Source organism: Palaemon carinicauda, chromosome 1, assembly GCF_036898095.1.
Source record: "Palaemon carinicauda isolate YSFRI2023 chromosome 1, ASM3689809v2, whole genome shotgun sequence".
NCBI lineage: Eukaryota > Metazoa > Arthropoda > Malacostraca > Decapoda > Palaemonidae > Palaemon > Palaemon carinicauda.
Window position 1 is genome coordinate 290,809,018 of NC_090725.1, and position 21,623 is coordinate 290,830,640.

The following is a 21,623-nucleotide window of genomic DNA, read 5'->3' on the forward strand; positions in this document are numbered from 1 at the left end:
AGTGTATGCTTTGACATAAGTCAGGTAAGCTGTTATGCAGATACTTTTAGTAGCTCAGTGGAATCATCAGTGACTGTCTGTAGGTCCCAAGTTCAAACCCTGCTCATGACTAGAAAATTTTCAATGAGATTCTAGTGAGGAGTATATACTGTAGTCCTAACTTTTCCTCTGTGGGAATTGTTTCAAAGCCTAAAAGCAGCTAACTTGCAGTTCAGGGATATTGCAAAGAGGGCAAGGCTACTTGCTTGTATAAGGAAGGATGATGGTAATGCCACACTAGCTTTTGACATTGCTACAGCCTAACAAGTTATTTTTGATGGTCATGAACTTCAGAGGTTAATGTTATTAGCCTCTTGATGTTGACATAAATTGATAGGTAATAGTTACATTAAAAATTTTGGTAAACAGCAAGATAGTGCTGATAATTACATTTGGCCAAAAAGGGCATGGGACACAGTTCTGTGGCATGTTATTGGATTGTGAGGGGGCATTATGCAATCACCCCTTTCAGACGAGCAATTTTAGATCATTCTAAATTCATTCTTAGTGAATGAAGTCATATTTATTATATTCATGGAAGTTCAATAAATGACTAAAGTTGTCTAAGATCCCCGGGCTCAATCTATTGGTCGATTGGGAGAGAGCAAGACAGCAACCTTTCTATCAAGAGATAACCTGGTAGGGATAGCAATTCAGATCTAGGTAGATTGCATGAGTGAGATTCAGCCCCCTATTATCAGAAGGGGTAGTCTTATTTTGCTTCATAGACAACTGGATCAGGCTTTTGCCAGATCCATGGGTCCTTAAGGTGTGAGTGGAATGTATTAACTACAGTATAGATCATTTTCCAACTTCCTTCATAGAGTTCACCAATTCCTTTTCAATTGAGACAATTTTGATGATGTAATGGTTCTGGTCATCTGGTTGTTACATTTGTTAGGTATCGATGTCCTGTTATACCTGGTCGATTGGTTGTGTCTTGTGTTATCAAAAGAAGGCCCTGTGAAGGCTCAACAAGAAGTTTGGAGCTGCTGGTAAATCTTGAGAAGTGTCTTCTGACTTCGACTCGGATGTCTCTCTATGTAGGGATGACAATAGGTTCTTCCTTTCCAGGTTTCTCCCTCCAAGAGGTCCTGTTGTTCCAGAGCACCATAAAAGAATTCAGGTCCTCAAATGTTTTATCAGCCCACTGGTGGATGTCCATCATAGAGATGGTAGCTTTCCTGGAAAGTTTCATCCCTCAAGTGAGGCTACGAATAAGGCTAGTTTTACCTCGACAAAATTTGGGACAAAGTCAGATTTGAAAGTGGTTCTGTTTCTGCCCTTAAAATATTACTCAACTGTGCATTGCTGGTGAGATTTGCATCAGTGCTCAGTGTAGGAAGTGAATCTGAAGACTTGGATAACAAATCTGTCAATGTTTTGGAACCATTCAAGGAAAGTATATATACCAGCTCTGGAGGATTTCCATCTGACAGATGTGTGAACAGAACATTTCTGGAGGCAGAGGTACACACAGTTACCCCAGCTTTAGGCCATATAATCCAAATTTGTAAATTCAAATCCACATTTTAATGTTTGGTTTTAATTTTGAAAAATTATTAACTTGAAAAGAATCACTTGTGCCCATTTATATGGTAATTGATAGAGATAAGATGGCCCCACTTTAATTTTTTCATAATTACTTAAAGAAAGTGGTTCCAGTATTATTGGAAAAATTAACAGTCTGGCTGGATTTTTCTAGTCCTTTTTCCCAAAACTGTATAGGTTATCAGATACAAGTATCAGTTACTTCCTCCCATTTCAGTATATTTCTTGGAAATTGTTTAAAAAAAGGATTCAGAATATATTGTATGCAGTATTATAATGCTCAGCAAGACATTAGTCTGATCATTGTTTTATTTTTCAGGGTCAGACGATCGATGATATACCCATGTCTGTAATTGAAGATGCAGCTCAGTTATGCAAGGCAAATAGTATTCAGGTAAAGTTTGACTCCATTGTTATTCTTTTAGTATTTTATATTTCATCATTTATTATTATAAACATTTAAATGAAATCTTTGAGTGAAGAGAGAAATGTTGTTCGTGGAAATCTCGCATACTCCTCTCATTCAAACTGAATCATTCCCTTATTTCAAAGGAAATTAATCTGAAAGTCATAATGCTATTATTTACGAAGCTTGAGCTTTTTGACCTTGAAATAGATATTAGCCCTTTTACCCCCAAAGGACGTACTGGTACGTTTCACAAAAGCCATCCCTTTACCCCCATGGACGTACCGGTACGTCCTTGCAAAAAAATGCTATAAAATTTTTTTTTTCATATTTTTGATAATTTTTTGAGAAAATTCATGCATTTTCTAAGAGAATGAGACCAACCTGACCTCTCTATGACAAAAATTAAGGCTGTTAGAGCAATTTGAAAAATATATACTGCAAAATGTGCTTGAATAAAAAATAACCCTTGGGGGTTAAGGGTTGGAAATTTCCAAATAGCCTGGGGGTAAAAGGGTTAGATTTTTTTCTGTCCACCTTTAATCCTCCACTCTGGGGATTGCCTCAGTTTAGGATTGCTGTGCTATATTGTGAAGTTTAACTCATTCGTTGGTCCAATAGTTCCACCTCACTTCGTGATTTACCGTCAGTCAACATTCATAATTTTTCAGTTTGATCTTTTATGCTGTTAATTTCCTTTTGCATTGTTTTATGTATGACTTATACAGTATCTGGATTAGCTAGGTATGTGGTTTGCTTTCAAAGTATATTTTAGAGTTAAATACTCCATGAATAGGTTTGTATTGGGAAACAAAGACCCTCATACCTAGTGTACTGTGTGCAGGGACCAGCAGTGTGATGAAGACAAAAGATGTTTGCAATGCTCCTATTCTATGGATAAAAAAAAAGGGCCCAGTACAGTATAGTATGTTAATTTGTTGGTTTAAGAGAGTGCATGATAGAGGTCAGTAGCTAATGAAGAAAAAAAGAGGGTAATGTTTCTAAGGTGTGGGTCCTGTTATTCAATTTTTTTCTACAGCGTATATTTTGGCAAACTAGACTTTCAATAATGCTTTTCCACTTTTTCGGCCAAACTATTGAAACAGTTATACTTTAAGAAAACCAAAAATATTCTTGCAAACAACTGTAACAAATAATTGTGGAAAAAAATTACTGACTGTAGTATATTAAAATTAGTCTCATTTAGGGAGTCAGTAAAAAGTATATTAAAAAGGAACATATTAGTGTTATTATCTTGTCTTATGGATTGGGATCGCCTGTTTAACGCAAAGTAACTTGATGGCCACTCCTCATGATCTAGTTTCCATTTGTTTCATGTAAATTATATGATTTCCTTTTCACTTAACAAGTACAGGGCACAAATCTCTTGACGAAATATTCACATTCTTTAATTTAGTTTATCTAAGTAGGAAAATTATATGAAGCTTCGATTTATTAGATGAGATGGAATTACTGTATATTCACGTTTCATCACCACAATGTTTCGTGTATTCTTAATGAACACACTCACTGGGTGCTGTTGGTATTGTGATTTTTTCTCTATCACAAAGTTTTAACACTAAATTAATCAGGTCTATATTGATGGTAAAATATATTGTTTATATTTGCAGGGAAATAAGATGAATAATGTTGATGTTGTTTACACCCTTTGGTCAAATTTAAGAAAAACTGCTGGAATGGATGTGGGACAAGTAGGATTTCATAATGATAAAGAGGTAAGTGATTGAAAATAATTTCTAAGATTATATGATAATTTAGATGTATAAGCTTCTGCCAAGTTTTTCTATTTACTGTATAATGTAGATTGGAGCAGATTTTACCATATAAGGAGACGGTTTGTGACCTTTACTGCTGAGAGCTTGCCGTCTCAGTAGCAAATAAAGATGAATTACTCTTATTACATATATTTTTCTGGCATAAAAGTAACCCGCTTATGTGTCATAGACATTTAGAGAGAGATTAAGTTTTACACTTATGAAATCCATACAAGTTTTTACACATGCACACTGGCTGGAAATATTTATAGATTTATATAGTACAATATTTCTGTATCTCACCCCAAATTGATATTGTTCTGTCACACTATACAAACCTTTGCTATTTATATGGATGACTAAGCAAAGGATGACCACCCCAACCGCTAGTTAGTGGGAGGGGCGGGTGTTAGCCGGCTACCCCCTTCACTCTCACACCTAGCCTGAGCACTCACTTTTGCTTTTCTCTCTCTCCCTCCATTGCCTTGACTTGAAAATATATTTGAATAAATTCTTTAAATAATTCTTTTTTGTGTGCTCTTGCTTACTGGCCTCATGCGTACTTGTTCTGAACCCGAGGGCCGCTCTTGTGATACCTTTATGTCCTCTGTAGAGATGGACCCGCACCACTTGTGTCTGTCCTGTAGAGGCCAGCGTTGTGATCGGGACAACTCTTGTCCTGAGTGCCGGGAGTGGTCTGCCTCCCATTGGGAGAGGTTTGGGCGTAGGCACAAAAAAAAAATCCATGAGAGATTTTTCGCCTTCGGGGTCTTCCTCGAAGTCGAAGAAATCTCGATCTTCTTATTTGAGCCCCCGATCTCTTCCCGAAGTTCCTGCTTGATCGGTCTCCCCTAGGGAATGGCCAAGTTGTGCTGCAGACCAGTTAACTCTAGGTTAATCTCGGGGATTAAGGGACAGTACCGTTTCCCCTGGAGAAACAGTTCTGCCCCTCCCTCCAGGGAGTACCTGCTCTTTCTCTGACTTGTTTCAGGTATGGCCATTGCTGGGTTTGGCTGGTCCCATGTAGAAGGAGGCTTTACTTGAGCTCCTGCAACTAAGTGCCGAAAGGAAGCGAACCCCTGCTTCCTCGGAGATGGATCCTTCGCTGTTGAGTGCAGTCCCTGACGACGGAGTTGCTTCCGCTCTATCTGCTTTGCCGTCTCCTGCAGATCCTGCTAATGCCAAAGACGGCGCTCCCTCCCTTACGAGCCAACTTTTTTGTCGGAGGTGGAGCAAACTCCGAAGCGAGTCTCTCCTACGGGCGGTCAACTTTCTCGTTTGCGAGTGAGAACCCCCGGAGAATCTCTGTTCCTGAGAACGTCTAGAGACCAAGGTGTGTCGCCTTTGACTGTCAGAACAGGTTCTCTCTTCAGAGGAACCTCTCAGATGTTCCCCCTCGGGTTTGTCAGGCTTCGGAGTTTTTAACTCCTCGCCACCCTAGACGTTCTCCCCCCCTGCGGTAAGGAGACTTCTCTTCAGTCCTGTCAAGGACTGTCGGCCTTCAGGCTCTCATCACGTCAGCTGTTCGTCACTTGCCAGTTGCTCGTGAATTGCCAGCGACTCTTCACTCTTCGGACGATCAACCTCGTGGTGACTGTCGCCTGGCCGTTCGTGATCGTCACTCATCACTGAGACACTTTCACCCCTTGTGAGACGGCCAATAACGCTCTTGCTACTTTCAGGGGCTTGAGTGCCACTCGTCAGGCCAGCGATTCTCTCCTAGAATTCGCAAATCTTCAACTCGTAACCACTCGCCAGCTAAGCGTTCGCTAACACGGCTCTCCCCATCTCGCTGCTCGTCAGTCCCTCATCGTTCGCCCTCACATCGGTCCCCTAGTTCAACCGGTCCACCTGCACACTGGCAGGGATTGTCATTCACTCGCCCAGTGTGAGCATCATGGTGATGATCCCCGCCTCTATGTGCATCGCTAACGCCCTTCACTCCCTCAGAAAGAATCCACAGCCAGGTATGCTTTTTAGGTCCCGACATCATGGTAACAGTCGATTCCTTTTCCCCTGAAGAGGGAATCGGCAAACAATCAACACTTGGGAAAGGTCCCAGTGATCAGACTGGTGCCGGACATACCAGGTAGGAAAATTAACCCTTCCTTTCACGTTCCCAGACCTAATGCTCTTAGCCTTTCAAAGGATCCTCCAGCCAGCGGTGCAAGCAGGAGTGCAAAGAAGTCTTACGTGGACGATTTAGCAACACCCCTTTTTGAACAATTTGTTCCAACACGAATACTTACCTCGAACTACTTTCTTTAGGAGTTACTGGTAATCTCCTCTCTATCGACCAGAGTTTTGCGTATGTTACCCCCCACCCCGCTTTCTAAGGAGACCTACCCCGGCATTAAGGAATGTGCCCCGGGGGTAGGATCAAGGTAGGTCGCTGTCTGGCTGGGTCAGACTCATCATTAAGTTCTCTGGTCGCGCGGTGTACACGCCTCGCTCTCTCTGTCAATCCTTTGTGTGCGTTCTAGTGCCCCACGTGTTCCCAGCGTGGCAACTTGCGTTTTCCAGTGTACTTTTCCTGAGTGTTCCTGTGCGTTCACCTTCCACCCGTGTGCTTACCCAGTGTTTTCATTGATTCCCTTAGTGCTTGTGTCGTGCGTTTTGTGCATTATGGAGCAAATCCGCCGTTGTCCTGGGCCTAGAGCCGGGAAATCGTGTGGAGCGTTCCTCTCCAAGCCGGAAGTGGATCCTCACTCCCTTTGTTCCTCCTGTAGGGGAAAGGTTTGCTCGTCAGCAGATACGTGCCCCGAGTGTGTAGACTGGAGCGATATCCAGTGGGTACGTTACGGTACCAAAAAGAGGAAATCAGCGAAACGTTCCCCCAGGAAAACTATTGTTTCCTCGCCGATACCATCGCCCAGTGAGTGGTCCGACGGGGCCTCGGTTTCACCGTCCCCTACATAGAGTAGGGGACGAGGTAAGTCTAGTGTTGTGGATGATCAAGGCGTCCTTTCCCAGGAGCCCAGTGTAAGTGCAGTGCCAATTGCGGGCCCCTCTAGGGCTAGTGAGGGACCCAGTAGTGCGTCCGGAGAGTCGGCCCTTGTGCTCGGGGGGCACGCTTCCTCCGATGACCCCTTGTGGGGTAGTAACGCGGTCTTAGTATCACCGCCGCCCTCGTGGGCCTGTGCTTCTGGATCGTCGTTATGGGGAGACAACCAGAGGAAAGTTCGACCTTCGGGTAACGATGCCTTCGGTTGGAGGCTCCCGAAGACGCCGGGTAGGTCACCCCTAAGGATGGATGTGACCCTGGATCCCTGGCTCCCTGGCATGGAACGTTTTGAGTCGTTCCCGACCCTCCCCACGGAAGTCCCCGATGACTTCCTCCAGCCCTTGACCTCTGGCGTTCAATGCCCGAAGAAGTCCCCCGCAGTCCCCGCTACCAGCCGACACGCGGTGAACACAGTGTCGTCGGGTTCATTGGACGTCTATTCCTCGTCAGAGGAAGAGGTCAGGGTGAAACACCGCCGTCGGAGGGAGCGGTCCAGGAGCGAACGTTCCCGTTCGAGGTCGCGTTCTCGGTATAGCAGAAAGGGCTCCCGCTCCCCAGGCCGTAAGTATAGGAGAAGTAGATCTCCCGGTGGCGCCTGGATCTACGTATCTCGGGACTCAAAGGTGCTTTGTTCCCCAGACCGCCGGTCCAGTGAGCGATCTCCAAGGCTGCCGTCCTCTAAGCACAGCCTTGACCCTCGCGACCTAGCTCGCAGGAAAGACCTCTCTAGAAGGCATAAGTCCTCGAAGCCTCCGGTTCACCCCGCCCAGCGGGGGGAAACGCGCTTCTTGTCAGGCAGCCTGGCCGAACCAGCCCAGCTGGTGCGGCCTTCGGGTCGGAAGGAACGGTTCCCGCTGACGGGTCAGCCCACGGGAACCGCGTCCTCGGCACCCAGAGCCTTAAGGCGTACGAGAGTTCCCGCTGAACCAGCGGTGCCTGCATTATCCCGAGCCCCTGGTGCGGACATACCCGCAGATAAGGTCCAGTACCTCGGCAGGACGGCGCCCCTGGCCCCAAGAGCTAGGCGTCCAGTTGGCGTGCCCGGTAACCCAGCTCCCCCGCCCCAAGCCGAGACCTCGGCTGACGGAGGGGAGGGTTCCCCGACGGAGGACTCCGCCTATAGGAGAGTGGTTAGCCTTATCAGAAGGCACCACAAAATAGCAGAACCTGCGGCTACGGATGGAGATTCTTGGAGGTCAAGCCTTCTGAGGATCATGCAGACTCCCTCCCAACCTAAGACGTCCCTAGCACTCCCTCTAGCCCGAGATCTAGTTCTAGGGCAAGAGTATGTCGACAAGGTAGTGGCCAGCAATGCCGAGGTCCCCAAAACCCAGAGTGCCTCGAAATTGCTCCAGGGCCTCAGAACCCAAGGCAAAGTCTATGTACCAGCGGGACGTCGCCCAGGTCCCTGTAAAGTGGAGTCCGCCGTAAACATCCTTAGTCAAGGCGTCTCAGACGATAGAGCCTCTTCGGCCCCAGTCTGTTTCTCGCCAGCAGAAGCCTCCATGATGGAGGAAATGTCGCGGGACTTAGTAAACGTCTCCTCTTGGCTGGACTGGTGGGCTTCCACTTTGGTGGGTGTACAAGCCTCCTTCGACCCCGAGGACCCTGACCAGCAAGACCTACTGAGGGACCTCATTACCTCCGGGGGTAAAACCCTGAAGTTTCTGACTTATCAGTCTCTCGCTCTAACAGCTAACTGGGTTCTCCGTAAGCGAGACACTGTTCTAACGAAGGTGTCTCGGAAGATACCAGACAGGGAGGCGCGAGCCATTCGCAGCCTACCCCTGTGGGGAGAGTCTTTGTTTCCTCTGAAGGAACTAGAAGCCATAATGGAGAAGGTCTCGAAAAAGAAGGAGGCTAACGTCCCCAGACCGACGACTTCTAGGAGACCGCCCTACAAGAGGTCCGTCTCGGATAGAGCCGCGACGCCCCAAGCCTCTTCCAGCACACGAGGAGAAAGGCCCCCTCTTCCTCCTGGTCCATAACGCCTCAGCCCCCCCCCCCGCAGGGGAGCTCCAGCGCCCTCAAGCTCCTTCAGGTCGGGTTACTCCGCCTCTAGGACAGGCAGATCAGGCCGCCCCTCTAGAAGAAGATAGAGTGGGAGGCCCCCTATCCCCGCCCAAGCCTCGGGTTGGGGGATGCCTCAGACAACATTGGCAAGCATGGAAGGCTCAAGGGGCAGAGCCTTGGACAGTGTCCGTACTAAAGGAGGGCTACAGACTTCGGTTCCTAACGGAACCACCCCCTCTTATTCCGGCCAACCGGACAGAATGGCTAGCTCCCAAAGACCCGTTAAAGAGGACCGCCCTTCAAGAGGAGGTATCCTCCATGTTAGAGAAGGGCGCCATGGAAGAAGTTCTTCTCCCAGGGCCAGGTTTCTACAGTCGCCTGTTCCTGGTGGAGAAAGCGACCGGGGGGTGGAGACCGGTTATAGATCTGTCAGCTCTCAACAAGTTCGTCAAGAAGACGGACTTCAAAATGGACACTCCGAAGTCAGTCCTGCTGTCCTTGAGGGAGAAAGATTTCATGATGACCGTCGACCTCAAGGACGCATACTTCCAAATTCCGGTCCACCCCTCGAGTCGGAAGTTCCTCCGGGTGAAATGGGGTTCCCAGATCCTGCAATTCAGGACCCTTTGCTTCGGTCTGTCAACAGCGCCCCAGGTGTTCACGAGAGTCTTCACGACTGTCTCAGTGTGGGCTCATGAACGAGGCATCCGCCTTATCAGATACCTGGACGACTGGTTGCTCCTTTCCGCCTCAAAGGTCCTCTTGGAGGAACAAGGGAGAAGTCTCCTCCAGTTTTGCAGAGATCTGGGGATCGTAATCAACCCGAAGAAATCAAATCTATCCCCGTCCACCAGAATGAACTACTTGGGGATGACATTAGACACCATTCGGGGAAAAGTTTTCCCTTCGGAGGACAGGATAAGAAACCTCAGGCACATCATTCAGCTGTCCTGTCAGAACACCCCAGGAGAGCGAAAGACTGGCAGAGGCTGATAGGCCACCTGGTCTCATTGGAGAAACTAGTTCCCCAGGGGAGGGTAAGGCTCAGATCCATCCAATGGAATCTCAAGAACCTCTGGTGCCAGACGGACTCACAACAGGTGCTAATTCCAGTCCTTCCAAACACGAGACCCTCCCTGGAATGGTGGCATTGCCAGTCGAACTCCCTCAAGGGGATGCCCTTCGGGACCGGCCCTCCGGAGTTACTTCTGTTCACAGACGCCTCCAACCAGGGATGGGGAGCCCATCTCCTCGACGAAACGGCACGAGGTACCTGGTTGGAAGGGGAGAAGCAACTCCACATCAATGTCCTGGAGTTGAAAGCAGTCCAGAAGGCGTGCCTACACTTCGCAAGTCTGCTAAAGGGAAACACCGTGGCGTTGATGTGCGACAACGCCACGGTAGTAGCATACATAAAGAAACAGGGAGGCTTGAAATTGAGAGAGTTGTGCGATCTCACCATAGAGATTCTAGATTGGGCAGAAGAAATTCAAGTGGTGATGTTAGCAAGGTTCATTCCCGGGAAGAAAAACGTTCTGGCCGACGGCCTCAGCAGAATGGGCCAGATAGTAGGGACAGAATGGTCCCTTCTCCCGGAAGTAGCCAAGCTCATCATTCAGCGCTGGGGTTCCCCGGTGATGGACCTCTTTGCAACAAAACTCAACGCCCAACTCCCAGTCTATTGCTCCCCTGTACCTGACCCGAAAGCAGCCTTAGAAGACGCCTTTCAGCACAAGTGGGACAATTTGGATGGGTACGCTTTTCCCCCTTTCACGTTGATAAGACAAGTGCTCAACAGAGTAAGGACCGCCCGAAACCTAAAGATGACTTTGGTAGCGCCCTGGTGGCCGGAGAGAGAGTGGTTCGCGGACCTAAAAGACCTAGCGAGTCAACCGCCGTGGCCTCTGCCCGCCAGGTCAGACCTTCTGCACCAGCCTCACTTTCTCAGGCTCCACGACAACCCACTCTCCCTTCGTCTTCACGCCTGGAGACTATCGAACGGCTCCTGAAGAAGGAAGGATATTCTTCCTCCACGGCTAAGAGAATGTCTCTATACCTGAGAAAGTCGCCAGCCGCGGTATACCAGGCAAAATGGGCCTCCTTCACGAAGTGGTGCTCTGAGAGGCACATTAGACCTCTTAAGGCCTCTGTCCCAGACATAGCAGATTTTCTGGTGTTTCTTAGGGACAAGGTAGGAATGTCAATTCCAGCCATAAAAGGAATTCGAGCCGCCTTAGGCCAAGTCTTCTCCTGAAGGGCATCGACCTGGGGGCCTCGAGACACATAGCGATGCTTATCAAGAGTTTCGAGCAGTCTTGCCCCCCACAGGCGAGTAGGATGCCCCAGTGGGACTTAGCCAAAGTCCTGAAGATGCTGTGTCGTCCCCCCTTTGAACCCTTGAAGGATATCGTAGAAAGAGATCTCACCCTCAAGGCCGTCTTCTTGCTGGCCTTGGCGTCCGCTAAGAGAGTGGGAGAGATCCATGGTCTATCATACGACGTTTCTCATTCAAAGGGGTGGAAAGAGGTATCCTTCAAGTTCATGCCTTCTTTTGTGGCCAAGACTCAGAACCCAGCAGTCTGGGACCCGAAGTTTGAGGGTTTCTCAATTCCTGCCATCCCTAAGACAGGCAATGCAGAAGACTTGAAATTATGCCCGGTGCGAACAATTAGGAAATACCTGGAAAGAACAGCGCATCTCCGACCTGGCATCAAGAGCCTCTTCGTTTCCACAGGTATTAATAAGAAACAAGTTTCCAAAAACACCATTTCCTTCTGGTTGAGACAAGTTATCACCAGAACCTACAAGGAAGATGGCATAGCAGTGCCAGGCACTCCCCGGCCTCATGACATCAGGGGCCTGAGCACCTCCTTAGCCTTTGAGAAAAACATGGCAGTGGGGCAGATCCTGCGAGCAGGTACTTGGTCGAACCAGTCAACCTTTACTGCCCATTACCTCAAGGACTACTCAAGAAAATCCTTGGACGGGTTCTCCATTGGAACAGTCTTCTCCGCCCTCCAAGCGGTGTAACGGTAAAAACCCCAGGCGCGATCAAGACTAGCGACCGGTAGGCATAAGTGCGGTTTCCTACTTCCTACCCAGTTGCTTACTTGCCTCTTCGGGGAATACCGACTGTTCCCATAAGATAACACATTCTTCACGACTACGCTCCTGGAAGGAACGTCAAAAGAAGTTTTTCAAAGGGTGAGTACTTAGACACTAACGTGAATTTTTGTGTAGTTACCCTCGCTTCCGCTTTCTAGTAGGTCCCGTTATCCATAGGCCTCTTGGCCTCCACGTCCCGGGTCAGGGGGTCAGAATAGCACTCCCGCCTCCTAAAGTGTAAGTCTCCTAAAGAAAGTAGTTCGAGGTAAGTATTCGTGTTGGAACAAATCAAAAATTTTAAGTAATTTTTATTTTTCCTAACATACTTACCGAGAACTACTTTCGGGTAATGGCCCTCCCTTCCTTCCCCGAGTGCCTCTCTTCCCTTGCTAGCATTGTGCTAATTCAATAGAACTTAATGATGAGTCTGACCCAGCCAGACAGCGACCTACCTTGATCCTACCCCCGGGGCACATTCCTTAATGCCGGGGGTTGGTCTCCTTAGAAAGCGGGGTGGGGGGTAACATACGCAAAACTCTGGTTGATAGAGAGGAGATTACCAGTAACTCCTAAAGAAAGTAGTTCTCGGTAAGTATGTTAGGAAAAATAAAAATTACTTAAAATTTTTGATTTTCATCACTTGTGAAGAATTCTACATAACCTCACTTGAAAAATATTAAGTATGGGCATCATCTATTGGTTTCAGACTTAATGCATAAAGATAGACAAGCAATAATGCTTTACAAGGAATACCAAATAGAAGCAAAACCAAGATATAAATCTCACATTGGGCGATACTCAAATCCAATTCCAAGATAAAGCAAAATTTTGGGGACTGATATTCAGTACCCACCTCAGTTGGAAAGCACATATATCTTACATCAAAATTTAATCTAAATATGATGATGCTCTCAACCTAATGAGGACTGTCTCATGCAATATGGGATCCAAAGAGATCAACTTTACTAATGATGTATAAAGCACTATTCTTATTGAGAATGAATTATGGTAGTCAAATATTTTGATCAGAATCTGAAGCTACTTTGAAGTCTCTGAATCCAGTACACATTTGAGGTGCGAAACCTTGTAGTGGAGCCTTTAGATTTTCTCCAAATGTCTCTCTAAGTTTTATGTGAAAGCAAGAAGCCACCTTTGTCCTTTCATCAAGATTTTGTAACAATGTATTGAAGATCCTGTCCATCAATTCTCCAACATTGTAACCCCTCAACCAAAGTAATTTATTTTAAACAATCATGAACCACCATTCTCAATAGAAGAAAATAGCCTATTACAGTCTATAAACATCAGAATAAACATTATCAAAGCATATCTCTCCTCCACCTTGGATCATAAAGAAATAATTAAAGCATCTCTCTTTCCTCCACCATGGATAATAAAGAAAAGAGAACATGCTCTCATCTTTTTTTATTTATTGAAGAAATATAACTATATTCTCCCTTGGAACATATTCAAAGGAAAGGACCTTATTATGCTACACATATACTTATGGCTCTAAATATTCAACGGTTGCAGGCTGTGCTGCAGTTTCCGCAGACATAACAAGTCTGCTTTCATTATCCATTGAAGCATCAGTATTTACTTCTGAAGTATCTGACTTTATGAGCAATTGGCATTACTGTATTAAAACAATTGAAGATAAGGATTATGTAACCATCATAAAACATTTTATTGTAACAAATGGCAAACTATGTTGAATAATAAATCTCAAAATGATAAATACAAATAAATAAAACCAAGGGAATCAAATCATCAGAACAGAATGATAAAAGGACATAATTAATTTTAGCAATACAGTATTGCATGTTGGTCATATAAAATTGATCTTTGTATTTTTTATGTGCACACCACTTGAAACAGTTCCCAGGTGCAGTGAACGTAACTCTAATTTAACTGTACAACATATTTTTGGGGATAACAAAGTTTTTAGAAGACAAAAACATATTTTGGTCAGAAAACTTTGTCTGTCATTTTATCTGATTCTAAAGTTTAACAATTTTAAGAAGCATAGGTTTGATGGATAAATTTTAATATCTATGTATCACATTGTATCTCTTAAATTAGTTTTTTACCACTATATTTTCTGTATATTTCATTTTTTTATCTATTGTATTTAATTTATATTACATTTTCCTTCCCCAATTTATTCGATCCAGCTTTGCGAGTCAAGTTTGATTCATTGAGCTGGTAAATCTTCTTTTAATAATATGTGGTTATAAAAGAATACTATTAACAAATGGGTACTGTACAAATTTTCTATCAATTTTTCAGCACATCCTCAGAGTTCCTGATAACTGAATGAATTCTTATACCAAAAGGGTTAAGGGCAGCGAAAAACTAATTTTATTACACCTTCCATTGAACTGATGTCTACTCATAACATTTCTTTAAAAGAGAATCTTCACTATCCAGTTAATACATGTTTCTTGGGTTTTCCTTACCCCTTCTTGATTTAACCAATCTTGACGTTAAATACTTGCTTTGTACCTCTCTATTGTTTCATACATGAATAGTTTTTAATTTACTGGAAATTGGTGGATACATATCCACCATGCATTTATCTGGATGAAAACTGCCTAGAAATGTATTTACACAATCTCCATACGAGGTTTATGATGGGTTTTATTTTTATTGTTTGAGGTACAGTAATAGTATACATATTATGAAAGTTTGTCTTAATTTTTATTGCTTTTATTTTAATTACCTTTCAACATTTAATATTTACTTTATTATATATTCTATATGCATTTTAATGATCAGCACAATATATTGAGATTCATTATTTTTAAATTTGTTATAAATCCTAATTCTTTTGTTGTAGGTTCGTAAAATTCGTTTAGAAAAGAGAATAAATGAAATAGTGAATCGGTTAAATAAGACCAAAACTGAATCCCATCCAGACTTCAGATTGGAAAGAGAAGATCGTGATAAAAGAGAAAGAAACCTGAACAAAAAAGAAGCTAAAGATAGGCAACAGAGAGAAAAAGAGGAATTGGAAAGGAGAAAAAAGGAAGCAGAACTCAAGTAAGTAATATTTGTTCATGCATTTACATGAGGTTAGTCCCCTTACAACTACTGCCAACTCTATGAGAAAGTGCTGTAGACTATTGTTTTAATTAGCTATACTGTATTTCACCTGAAAATAAAAGTTCCCCTCCCTGTCAGCAATAAAATAAGCAGGGGTAGTAAAGAATTAAATTGTTAGAAACAGGTATAGTGAATGAAATTTATGCCAAAAACCACAGCCTCAGCAAAAAGTGGCAAACTCCAAAAAATTAAATTTACCAGTGATCTGATGGAGACTCATGCCAAATGCCTATCCACTGTTAATACTATAAAAACTGTTGGAATAGGAAATACTGTACTGTATATGGGTTTGGGCTGTTTTCCTATCCGGAACGGCATCATCTTCCACTTGGATCTACATCTTTTGGGTCGCCTGGTAAGGTGGCAGTTACAGTTATTTTGTTGTAAGGCCAAGTTCTCTATTATGAGGATGAGGGGTAAACCCTTTACTTTCATTGTTTAACAACCTTTAGAAAGTTATCCACATGGAATGAGAAAAGACTAGGCTAGGATGCCATACCCTGCAGTGGTAGATAGAATAGCCTAACTCAAAACATTGTTTCATCTTGTGATATCAGAGATGATTAGAGAGAGAGTGTGGAATAGTGTAGTTTCTGGAGAAAGCCAATGAAAGGTCCCATTTGTTGCTGTATCATTTCATTTTTCTCCCCCCTGTCAGACCGAGGAGTGCATTTATGTATTAAGCAAATGATCTTCTCAGAAGGGGTATGAAAATAAGCTAGAATGCTATATTACTAGTAGGTCTCTCTAGGAGACTGGTCTCTGAAGGTACAGTTTTTTGGTCAGCTTTATAATTCAGGCTTTTGATCGATAGCCTAGTAGGGAAATTCAAAATCAACTTTTGGTTCACTCCATGTTCCAGTTGTTTTTCAGACCTTGGAGAAGTGGGTTGAGCAATTTGAGGAGAACTTTTGTTAAAAAATCTTTTGTGTTTGGACTGTAATGTCTGATTTATCAACGGAATTGGCACAAATTTGTAGTGACTGAGTCTTGAAGAGATAGACATGTGTTTTCTTTAGAGTATAGTTCCATCACAGCTACTCAGAAACAGGTTCTGAAGTGTTCCTCATTATTAAGAAAGGTTTGTTAGGGTAACGTATCAAGTATCATGTAAAAATCAGTTCTCCACGAGGGAGGGGTCTTTCCCATCTGACAATCCTTTTACTTCATCCCAGTCAGCATCACCCTTCACTTTGCAGGCTTCCCAATCTTGGTCTAGAGGATCTGCAAGCTCTAGGGAAACATCAGTATTATTACTAGACATGCTACAACCTTAGTTGGAAAATCAGGAAGCTATTTGCCCAAGGGCTCCAACAGGGTAAACAAGCCCAGTGTGGAAAGGAAATAAGAAAATAAACAAACTACATGAGAAGTAATGAAAAAAGAATACAAAATGATTTATATCGGTAACAACGTTGAAATAGATATGCTATATGTAATCTATGAAGAGAGACACAAGTCAGCAAGTTTCACTGATTCAACTGCCTGGTTTGGAAGAACATTCTGCCATTGGCCAGGTCAGGCATTAGACATGACCATTCAGACAGACCTGATCTGTTTAGTATGTTGGGTCACTCATGTTTTGCAAGGGTTGTGTTGCTTATGGAAAACTCTTGCTGAAGCCCCATAGTTTCCACTAGTGTGTGCAACCTCACCTTCATGAGGTAAGGATAGGGAATTGGGACAAGCCTATTATGTTTACCTGTGTAGTCATCAGCAGCCATTATCTCGCCCTCCCAGATCCTAGCTTCGGTGAAAAGGGGGTTGGGCGCTGATCATATGTTTATATGCTCAGTCTTTAGGGCAATTTCTTGTCCCTTGCCTCTGCCACTCATGAGCAACAAGAAAGTGACTGTATTGGCTCCCAACACTTTTAGGGAAGGGACATTGTATTTTCTACACATCTGGTCTGTTCTTAACCAGATCTGTGGGTCTTGCAATTAGCTCTCATCTTCCCTTGTCCCATTATCTGACATCCCTAAAGTCTTATTGTAATTATGTGGACATAGGCTCGGCTTTGCTATAGGAGGTCTTCAAGTTGGTGAAGAAGGGGGCAGTAAAGGAGGTAAAGGCCTCATTTCCCCAGGGTTTTATCTAATGTATTGGTTCCAAAATCATCCGGGGGTTGGTTTCCAGTGTTGTAGTTTTGATCTGCAACAAGTGCATTGAAGTTACAAGATTTTCCATGGAAACCCCATCATTGGCTCTAGTAGCAATTCAGAAAAACGATGGATGTTCTTGATAATTTCATGGTGCCAGTTGCAAGATGGCTGCACTTGTTATGCATAAGGGTCCTCTATATCTGGATGACTGACTAGTCTTGGACTCTTCAAAGGTGAACCAATGAAGTCTTAAAGCTACGTCTGAACATGTAGGGGAAATTGGGGTTCTAATTAACTTCTTGAATTCCTTTCTGGGTTTTCCTAGGGTGTACCTTCTAGGGACTGAGGCTTCTCCTTGGAGAAGTTCATCCCACATGCAATTAGAAGTCGAGTATCATGCAATTCCATCTAAGCCAACTTTTGGTTAGGTCTTCATCTCACCTTACATAGACCAATTGCTGCTGATGAGTTGGTGTAGATGTCAGATTAAAAAGGGCGACCCTTGAGTTGAAGGTTCCAGACCTGTTATTGTGTGAGGCCTCAACAGAGAGATCTAGAACGACTTTGGAGGATCGTCATCTCTCTTGAGTAAGAACAAAAGGAGAGCAGTCAAGAACTTACGGTGTGGTGAGAGCATTAGTGAGTTCAGAAGACTGAGTGGTAGGAAAGGTCATTGCCACCTCTTGGATATCATGATGACACTAATTTCCATAATTAACCTTGGGTACAGTCAGAAACCTTTCTTCAAAGGGAAAAGGCCAATAACTTTGCAAAAGCATAGGAGGATTAGAGTATTATTGCTGAAGCCTTTGAGACATATTGATCCCTTGCTCAAGGAATGTTAAACAGAACACCCTCATTATGGCAAAAAGATTAAAGGATGATAGCACCCACACAGGTTTATCTTCGTTGGTGAGCGTTCAATCCCTTAAACAGTTAGATTTGTGTAGTTATAGTCGTGCCTCGACCATCCCTCTCTTGTCAGTAAGGACATGAGAGCTTAGTTTCACCTTCTGATGTATACTACCACAGGTTTTGAAAGTGAAGCTACTCCACCCCAAGACACATAAATTTTTTCTTTAATCTGGCAGAACTCTCAGAAGGAACTACAAATTATGATAGCTAAGGGAAAGTAGAGAATATTTCCTTCTAGATCTTCACCTACTAGAACAACTTCTTAATGGCAATTTCCTCCTATGTCTTTTACTTTGTTAGCCGTGGAGGATTTTGGTCATCTCCTGTTTGTGCCAGAACTTTACGGTGTGCACCCCACTTGTAAAACATACAAGGTTTGATTCGGTTCTGAACTTGGCAGACTCGGTCATAAACTTTATATCACATCACCATGAGAATCTCCGACCAGTGCAGGAAATGTCATCTTTGAATGAAATTATGAATTGGATATCTCTGACATAGTCACCCTCAACCATAAATGAAATCATCTGTGGAAAAAACACCCAGAGAGAGAAGTTCCTGTTGAGGAAGAGCTGTAAAGGTGCCCTTTACCTTTTCTCTCTATTTCCTTAAAAAACAAACTGAAGAGGAAACCACTTCTTATCTCTGACCTGTTAGCTGGAAGGTTTTATGAGATGACACGATAAATTTTTTTATTGAAAAAGATTTCTATTGCTACTGAATTCATCTCAGAGTTGTTCTTGCATAATCCCCACCACAATTTGTCAGGCTATGCCCTCAAAAGTGTTATGCTGTTTAGATGTACTGGCAGGAGTGGGGTTTAAATGCTATTAGTTACTCATTCCTCTATACATCCTTATCCAAATGTTTTAAAGGCAAAGAAGGCAGTTTGATCCTTGAAAAAGACCTTCTTCCTGCATGATTGATATGGCCCATAATCATTGGACTTGTGATGATAAAGAAAAGAAAAGCCACCTTTAAGAAACAGAAAGCTGCTCATCCCCTAGAAATGATCTTTTCCATGGATAAGTTGGTTTGTTCCTTAGGAGAGAATACTAGCTCAGGTGCGAGGATTAGTATATATCTTTGATATAAGACCATCAAACACTGTTCATTTCTTATGATCCCTAGATCCTAAATTGCCAGAAGAACTGGCATCAGTACCGACAGAATTTTTTTCCAGCAGAGAGGTCTTAAGGTGACTGGTTTCCTTAAGCTGCACGCCACATTACAAAAAATTTTCAGCAGCATTGTACTCAAAAGCAGAAACAGCAGTCTGGCACGTTTGGTAGGAAGAAGAGAAGTTCCCTTTCACCTGTTAGAAGAACAGGGCAGGGGAGGTTGAAGTCCCAATATAATATAGGGGTGGAGGTTTGGTCACTTTTAGGTCCTATATTAAAACTATTTCCTCCTCCCCCACCCATTGATTTTCACTCCAAGGATTGACATTTTCATAATGGATAAGAACTTGCAACTATTGAGTACAGTATGTTAAAAATTTATTTTTATTATCATTTATACCGTATAAATTTTTTTTATACTGTAGGACTTTGCTTTTCTTGTAGATCTAGTATCAATCAATTGATTCTTATATGCTTTACTGCTTATTTTATTCATATTTCAATATTCTGCTGTGGATTACAATACTGTAAGACTACTCTTGTTTGGTGGGAGATTGGCTGAGAAATAATGATTTTTGTGGATGAGAAATAACTTTTCAAATATTTCATAGAATAAGATCTTCATATATTTCATAAATTGTTTTAATTAATAACATTGAACAATACTATCCAGCAAATATTACTATATCTTGAACAATACTATGCAGCAAATAATACTGGATATCTGTATACATGTAGACTGCACTTGATGGTATTGTGACATTTGAACTTACTGTGATCGAGCTAGGACCTTGGTCCATAACTTTTTCATTTATAAACTTAGTCACTTGATATATTTCTTTGGAGTCCAGGTTGTTTAAGCTACCTTTGATAGCTTAGGTTTATCAGCCACGTAGGATAGTTGGAGGAAATTTTGTAGATAGTAATTAAAAGATCCTCATAGTTTCCTAAGTTATTTTTGTTATTGCATTTTAATTTATTTTGAATTTTGCAGGAGCTACAGCTCTCTCTTTTCTGAAGATAACATGAAGACTAATAAGCAGGGTGCAGGTGAAGATTCAGATGATTTTATGTAAGGTATCATCATCTAGTAACTTTTGAGTTGTGATAATTATATACAGTAATTAAGTTGCAAATACTCTTGTGACAGACATATCTAGAGCTATATGAATAATCTGTACCCAGTACGTAATTGCTATGATTAATATATAATTTTAATATTTAAGCCATCATTACTTCATTTGGACAAGATTTTTGGAGAAAAAAATTCATCTTATGATGACCAAGGTTGTTTTACTCAAACCATTCCAATCCACTTTTCTCCTAATTAACCCTCTGGTGATTCCACCCAACGCAAGTGCTATCAGGTTCATTGCATTTGGCCGGAGGGATAAGTGATGCCCCTGTGGAGAAATTTTTTATGCGCCTCAGTATGGTCCAAGTATAACACGTGAACTTCTGGGTAGTTGCATTATGTCAAAGTTTGAACTTCATGATGTCAGCAAAATATGTTTGCAATGCTTAAAATTATTTGAAAAATGTATATTGCATTTTTTATATATTCATAAAAAAATATAACCGTTTTGTATGGAAAATGTGTAGAAAGGGCTGACCTGTCATACTGTAGCAATGATTCCAATGTAAATTTAATAGGTAATGAACCCTGATCATTTATAAAATTCATGTGCCTACCTACTTGCCACTAACACTTCGTAGTGTAACTAAGGAATGAAGATGGAAAGAAAGGAAAAATCACTCTAGAAAGTGATTACATTTTATATATAGCCCATTAATAAAAGTGATACATATTGTCAAGAAATATTTTAGCAATGGTAAAGTAAAAAGAGAATAAATTTTTACTTTTTATGTATGTTTGCATTAAAAAAGTAATGAATATGATCCTTGAAGAAAATAAGTTGACACAAAAAGCAATTGTAGAGCAAAGGCAGACAATAAATTTTTATCCTTTATGTAACTAAATCTGTATAGAAATGTTAATATTTTTTTATGTTCATGCACAAAAGATTGTGCATAAAATTCTAGTAGAACATACCTTCTTTACCATTGTGTATATAATATATAATTAATGAATAATTTTAGCTGAAAAAGTGGTTTTGACAAAGGAAAGCCCTATTTAAGGGGGAATTGCTATGTGGTCTCGTAGGGCTTTCCTGTAAGCTATAACAGGAAATATTGTCTTTCCTGCTCTAAGGCCAGTGTATCCACATGCAAAGCACAGACTCAGTTTGTATAAGGGAGACCATTGTGTTCAGGTACCAATGAACTCTACTTATCTGGGTATCAATGACACATCATCACTGAGAACCATCACAACAGCTGGAGACGATGCTACCAGCTCACCAACATGTCCCTAGCTGACAACCATGCCTTCCACACTGGTAATATCTGGTGGATGAAGACTTCTTATAGCTCATCAAAAACTTCATGTTGTCAGTCAGCTGAGAAGAATTCCCTACTTTATACTGT

The 21,623-nt window shown here is 42.7% G+C and overlaps 1 protein-coding gene across 2 annotated transcripts in view; it reads left to right on the forward strand.

The window, feature by feature from the left end:
• Positions 1-20,422, forward strand: part of LOC137657735 (coiled-coil domain-containing protein 25-like) — a 111,819-nt gene extending 91,397 nt beyond the window's left edge. For both annotated transcript variants that reach the window (XM_068392203.1, XM_068392195.1), the window contains exons 4-7: positions 1,910-1,984; positions 3,628-3,732; positions 14,733-14,935; positions 20,131-20,422. In XM_068392203.1, the coding sequence (XP_068248304.1) occupies positions 1,910-1,984; positions 3,628-3,732; positions 14,733-14,935; positions 20,131-20,212 (465 nt within the window). In that variant the 3' untranslated portion in view covers positions 20,213-20,422. The remainder of the gene's footprint in view (positions 1-1,909; positions 1,985-3,627; positions 3,733-14,732; positions 14,936-20,130) is intronic.
• Positions 20,423-21,623: the final 1,201 nt, after the last annotated feature.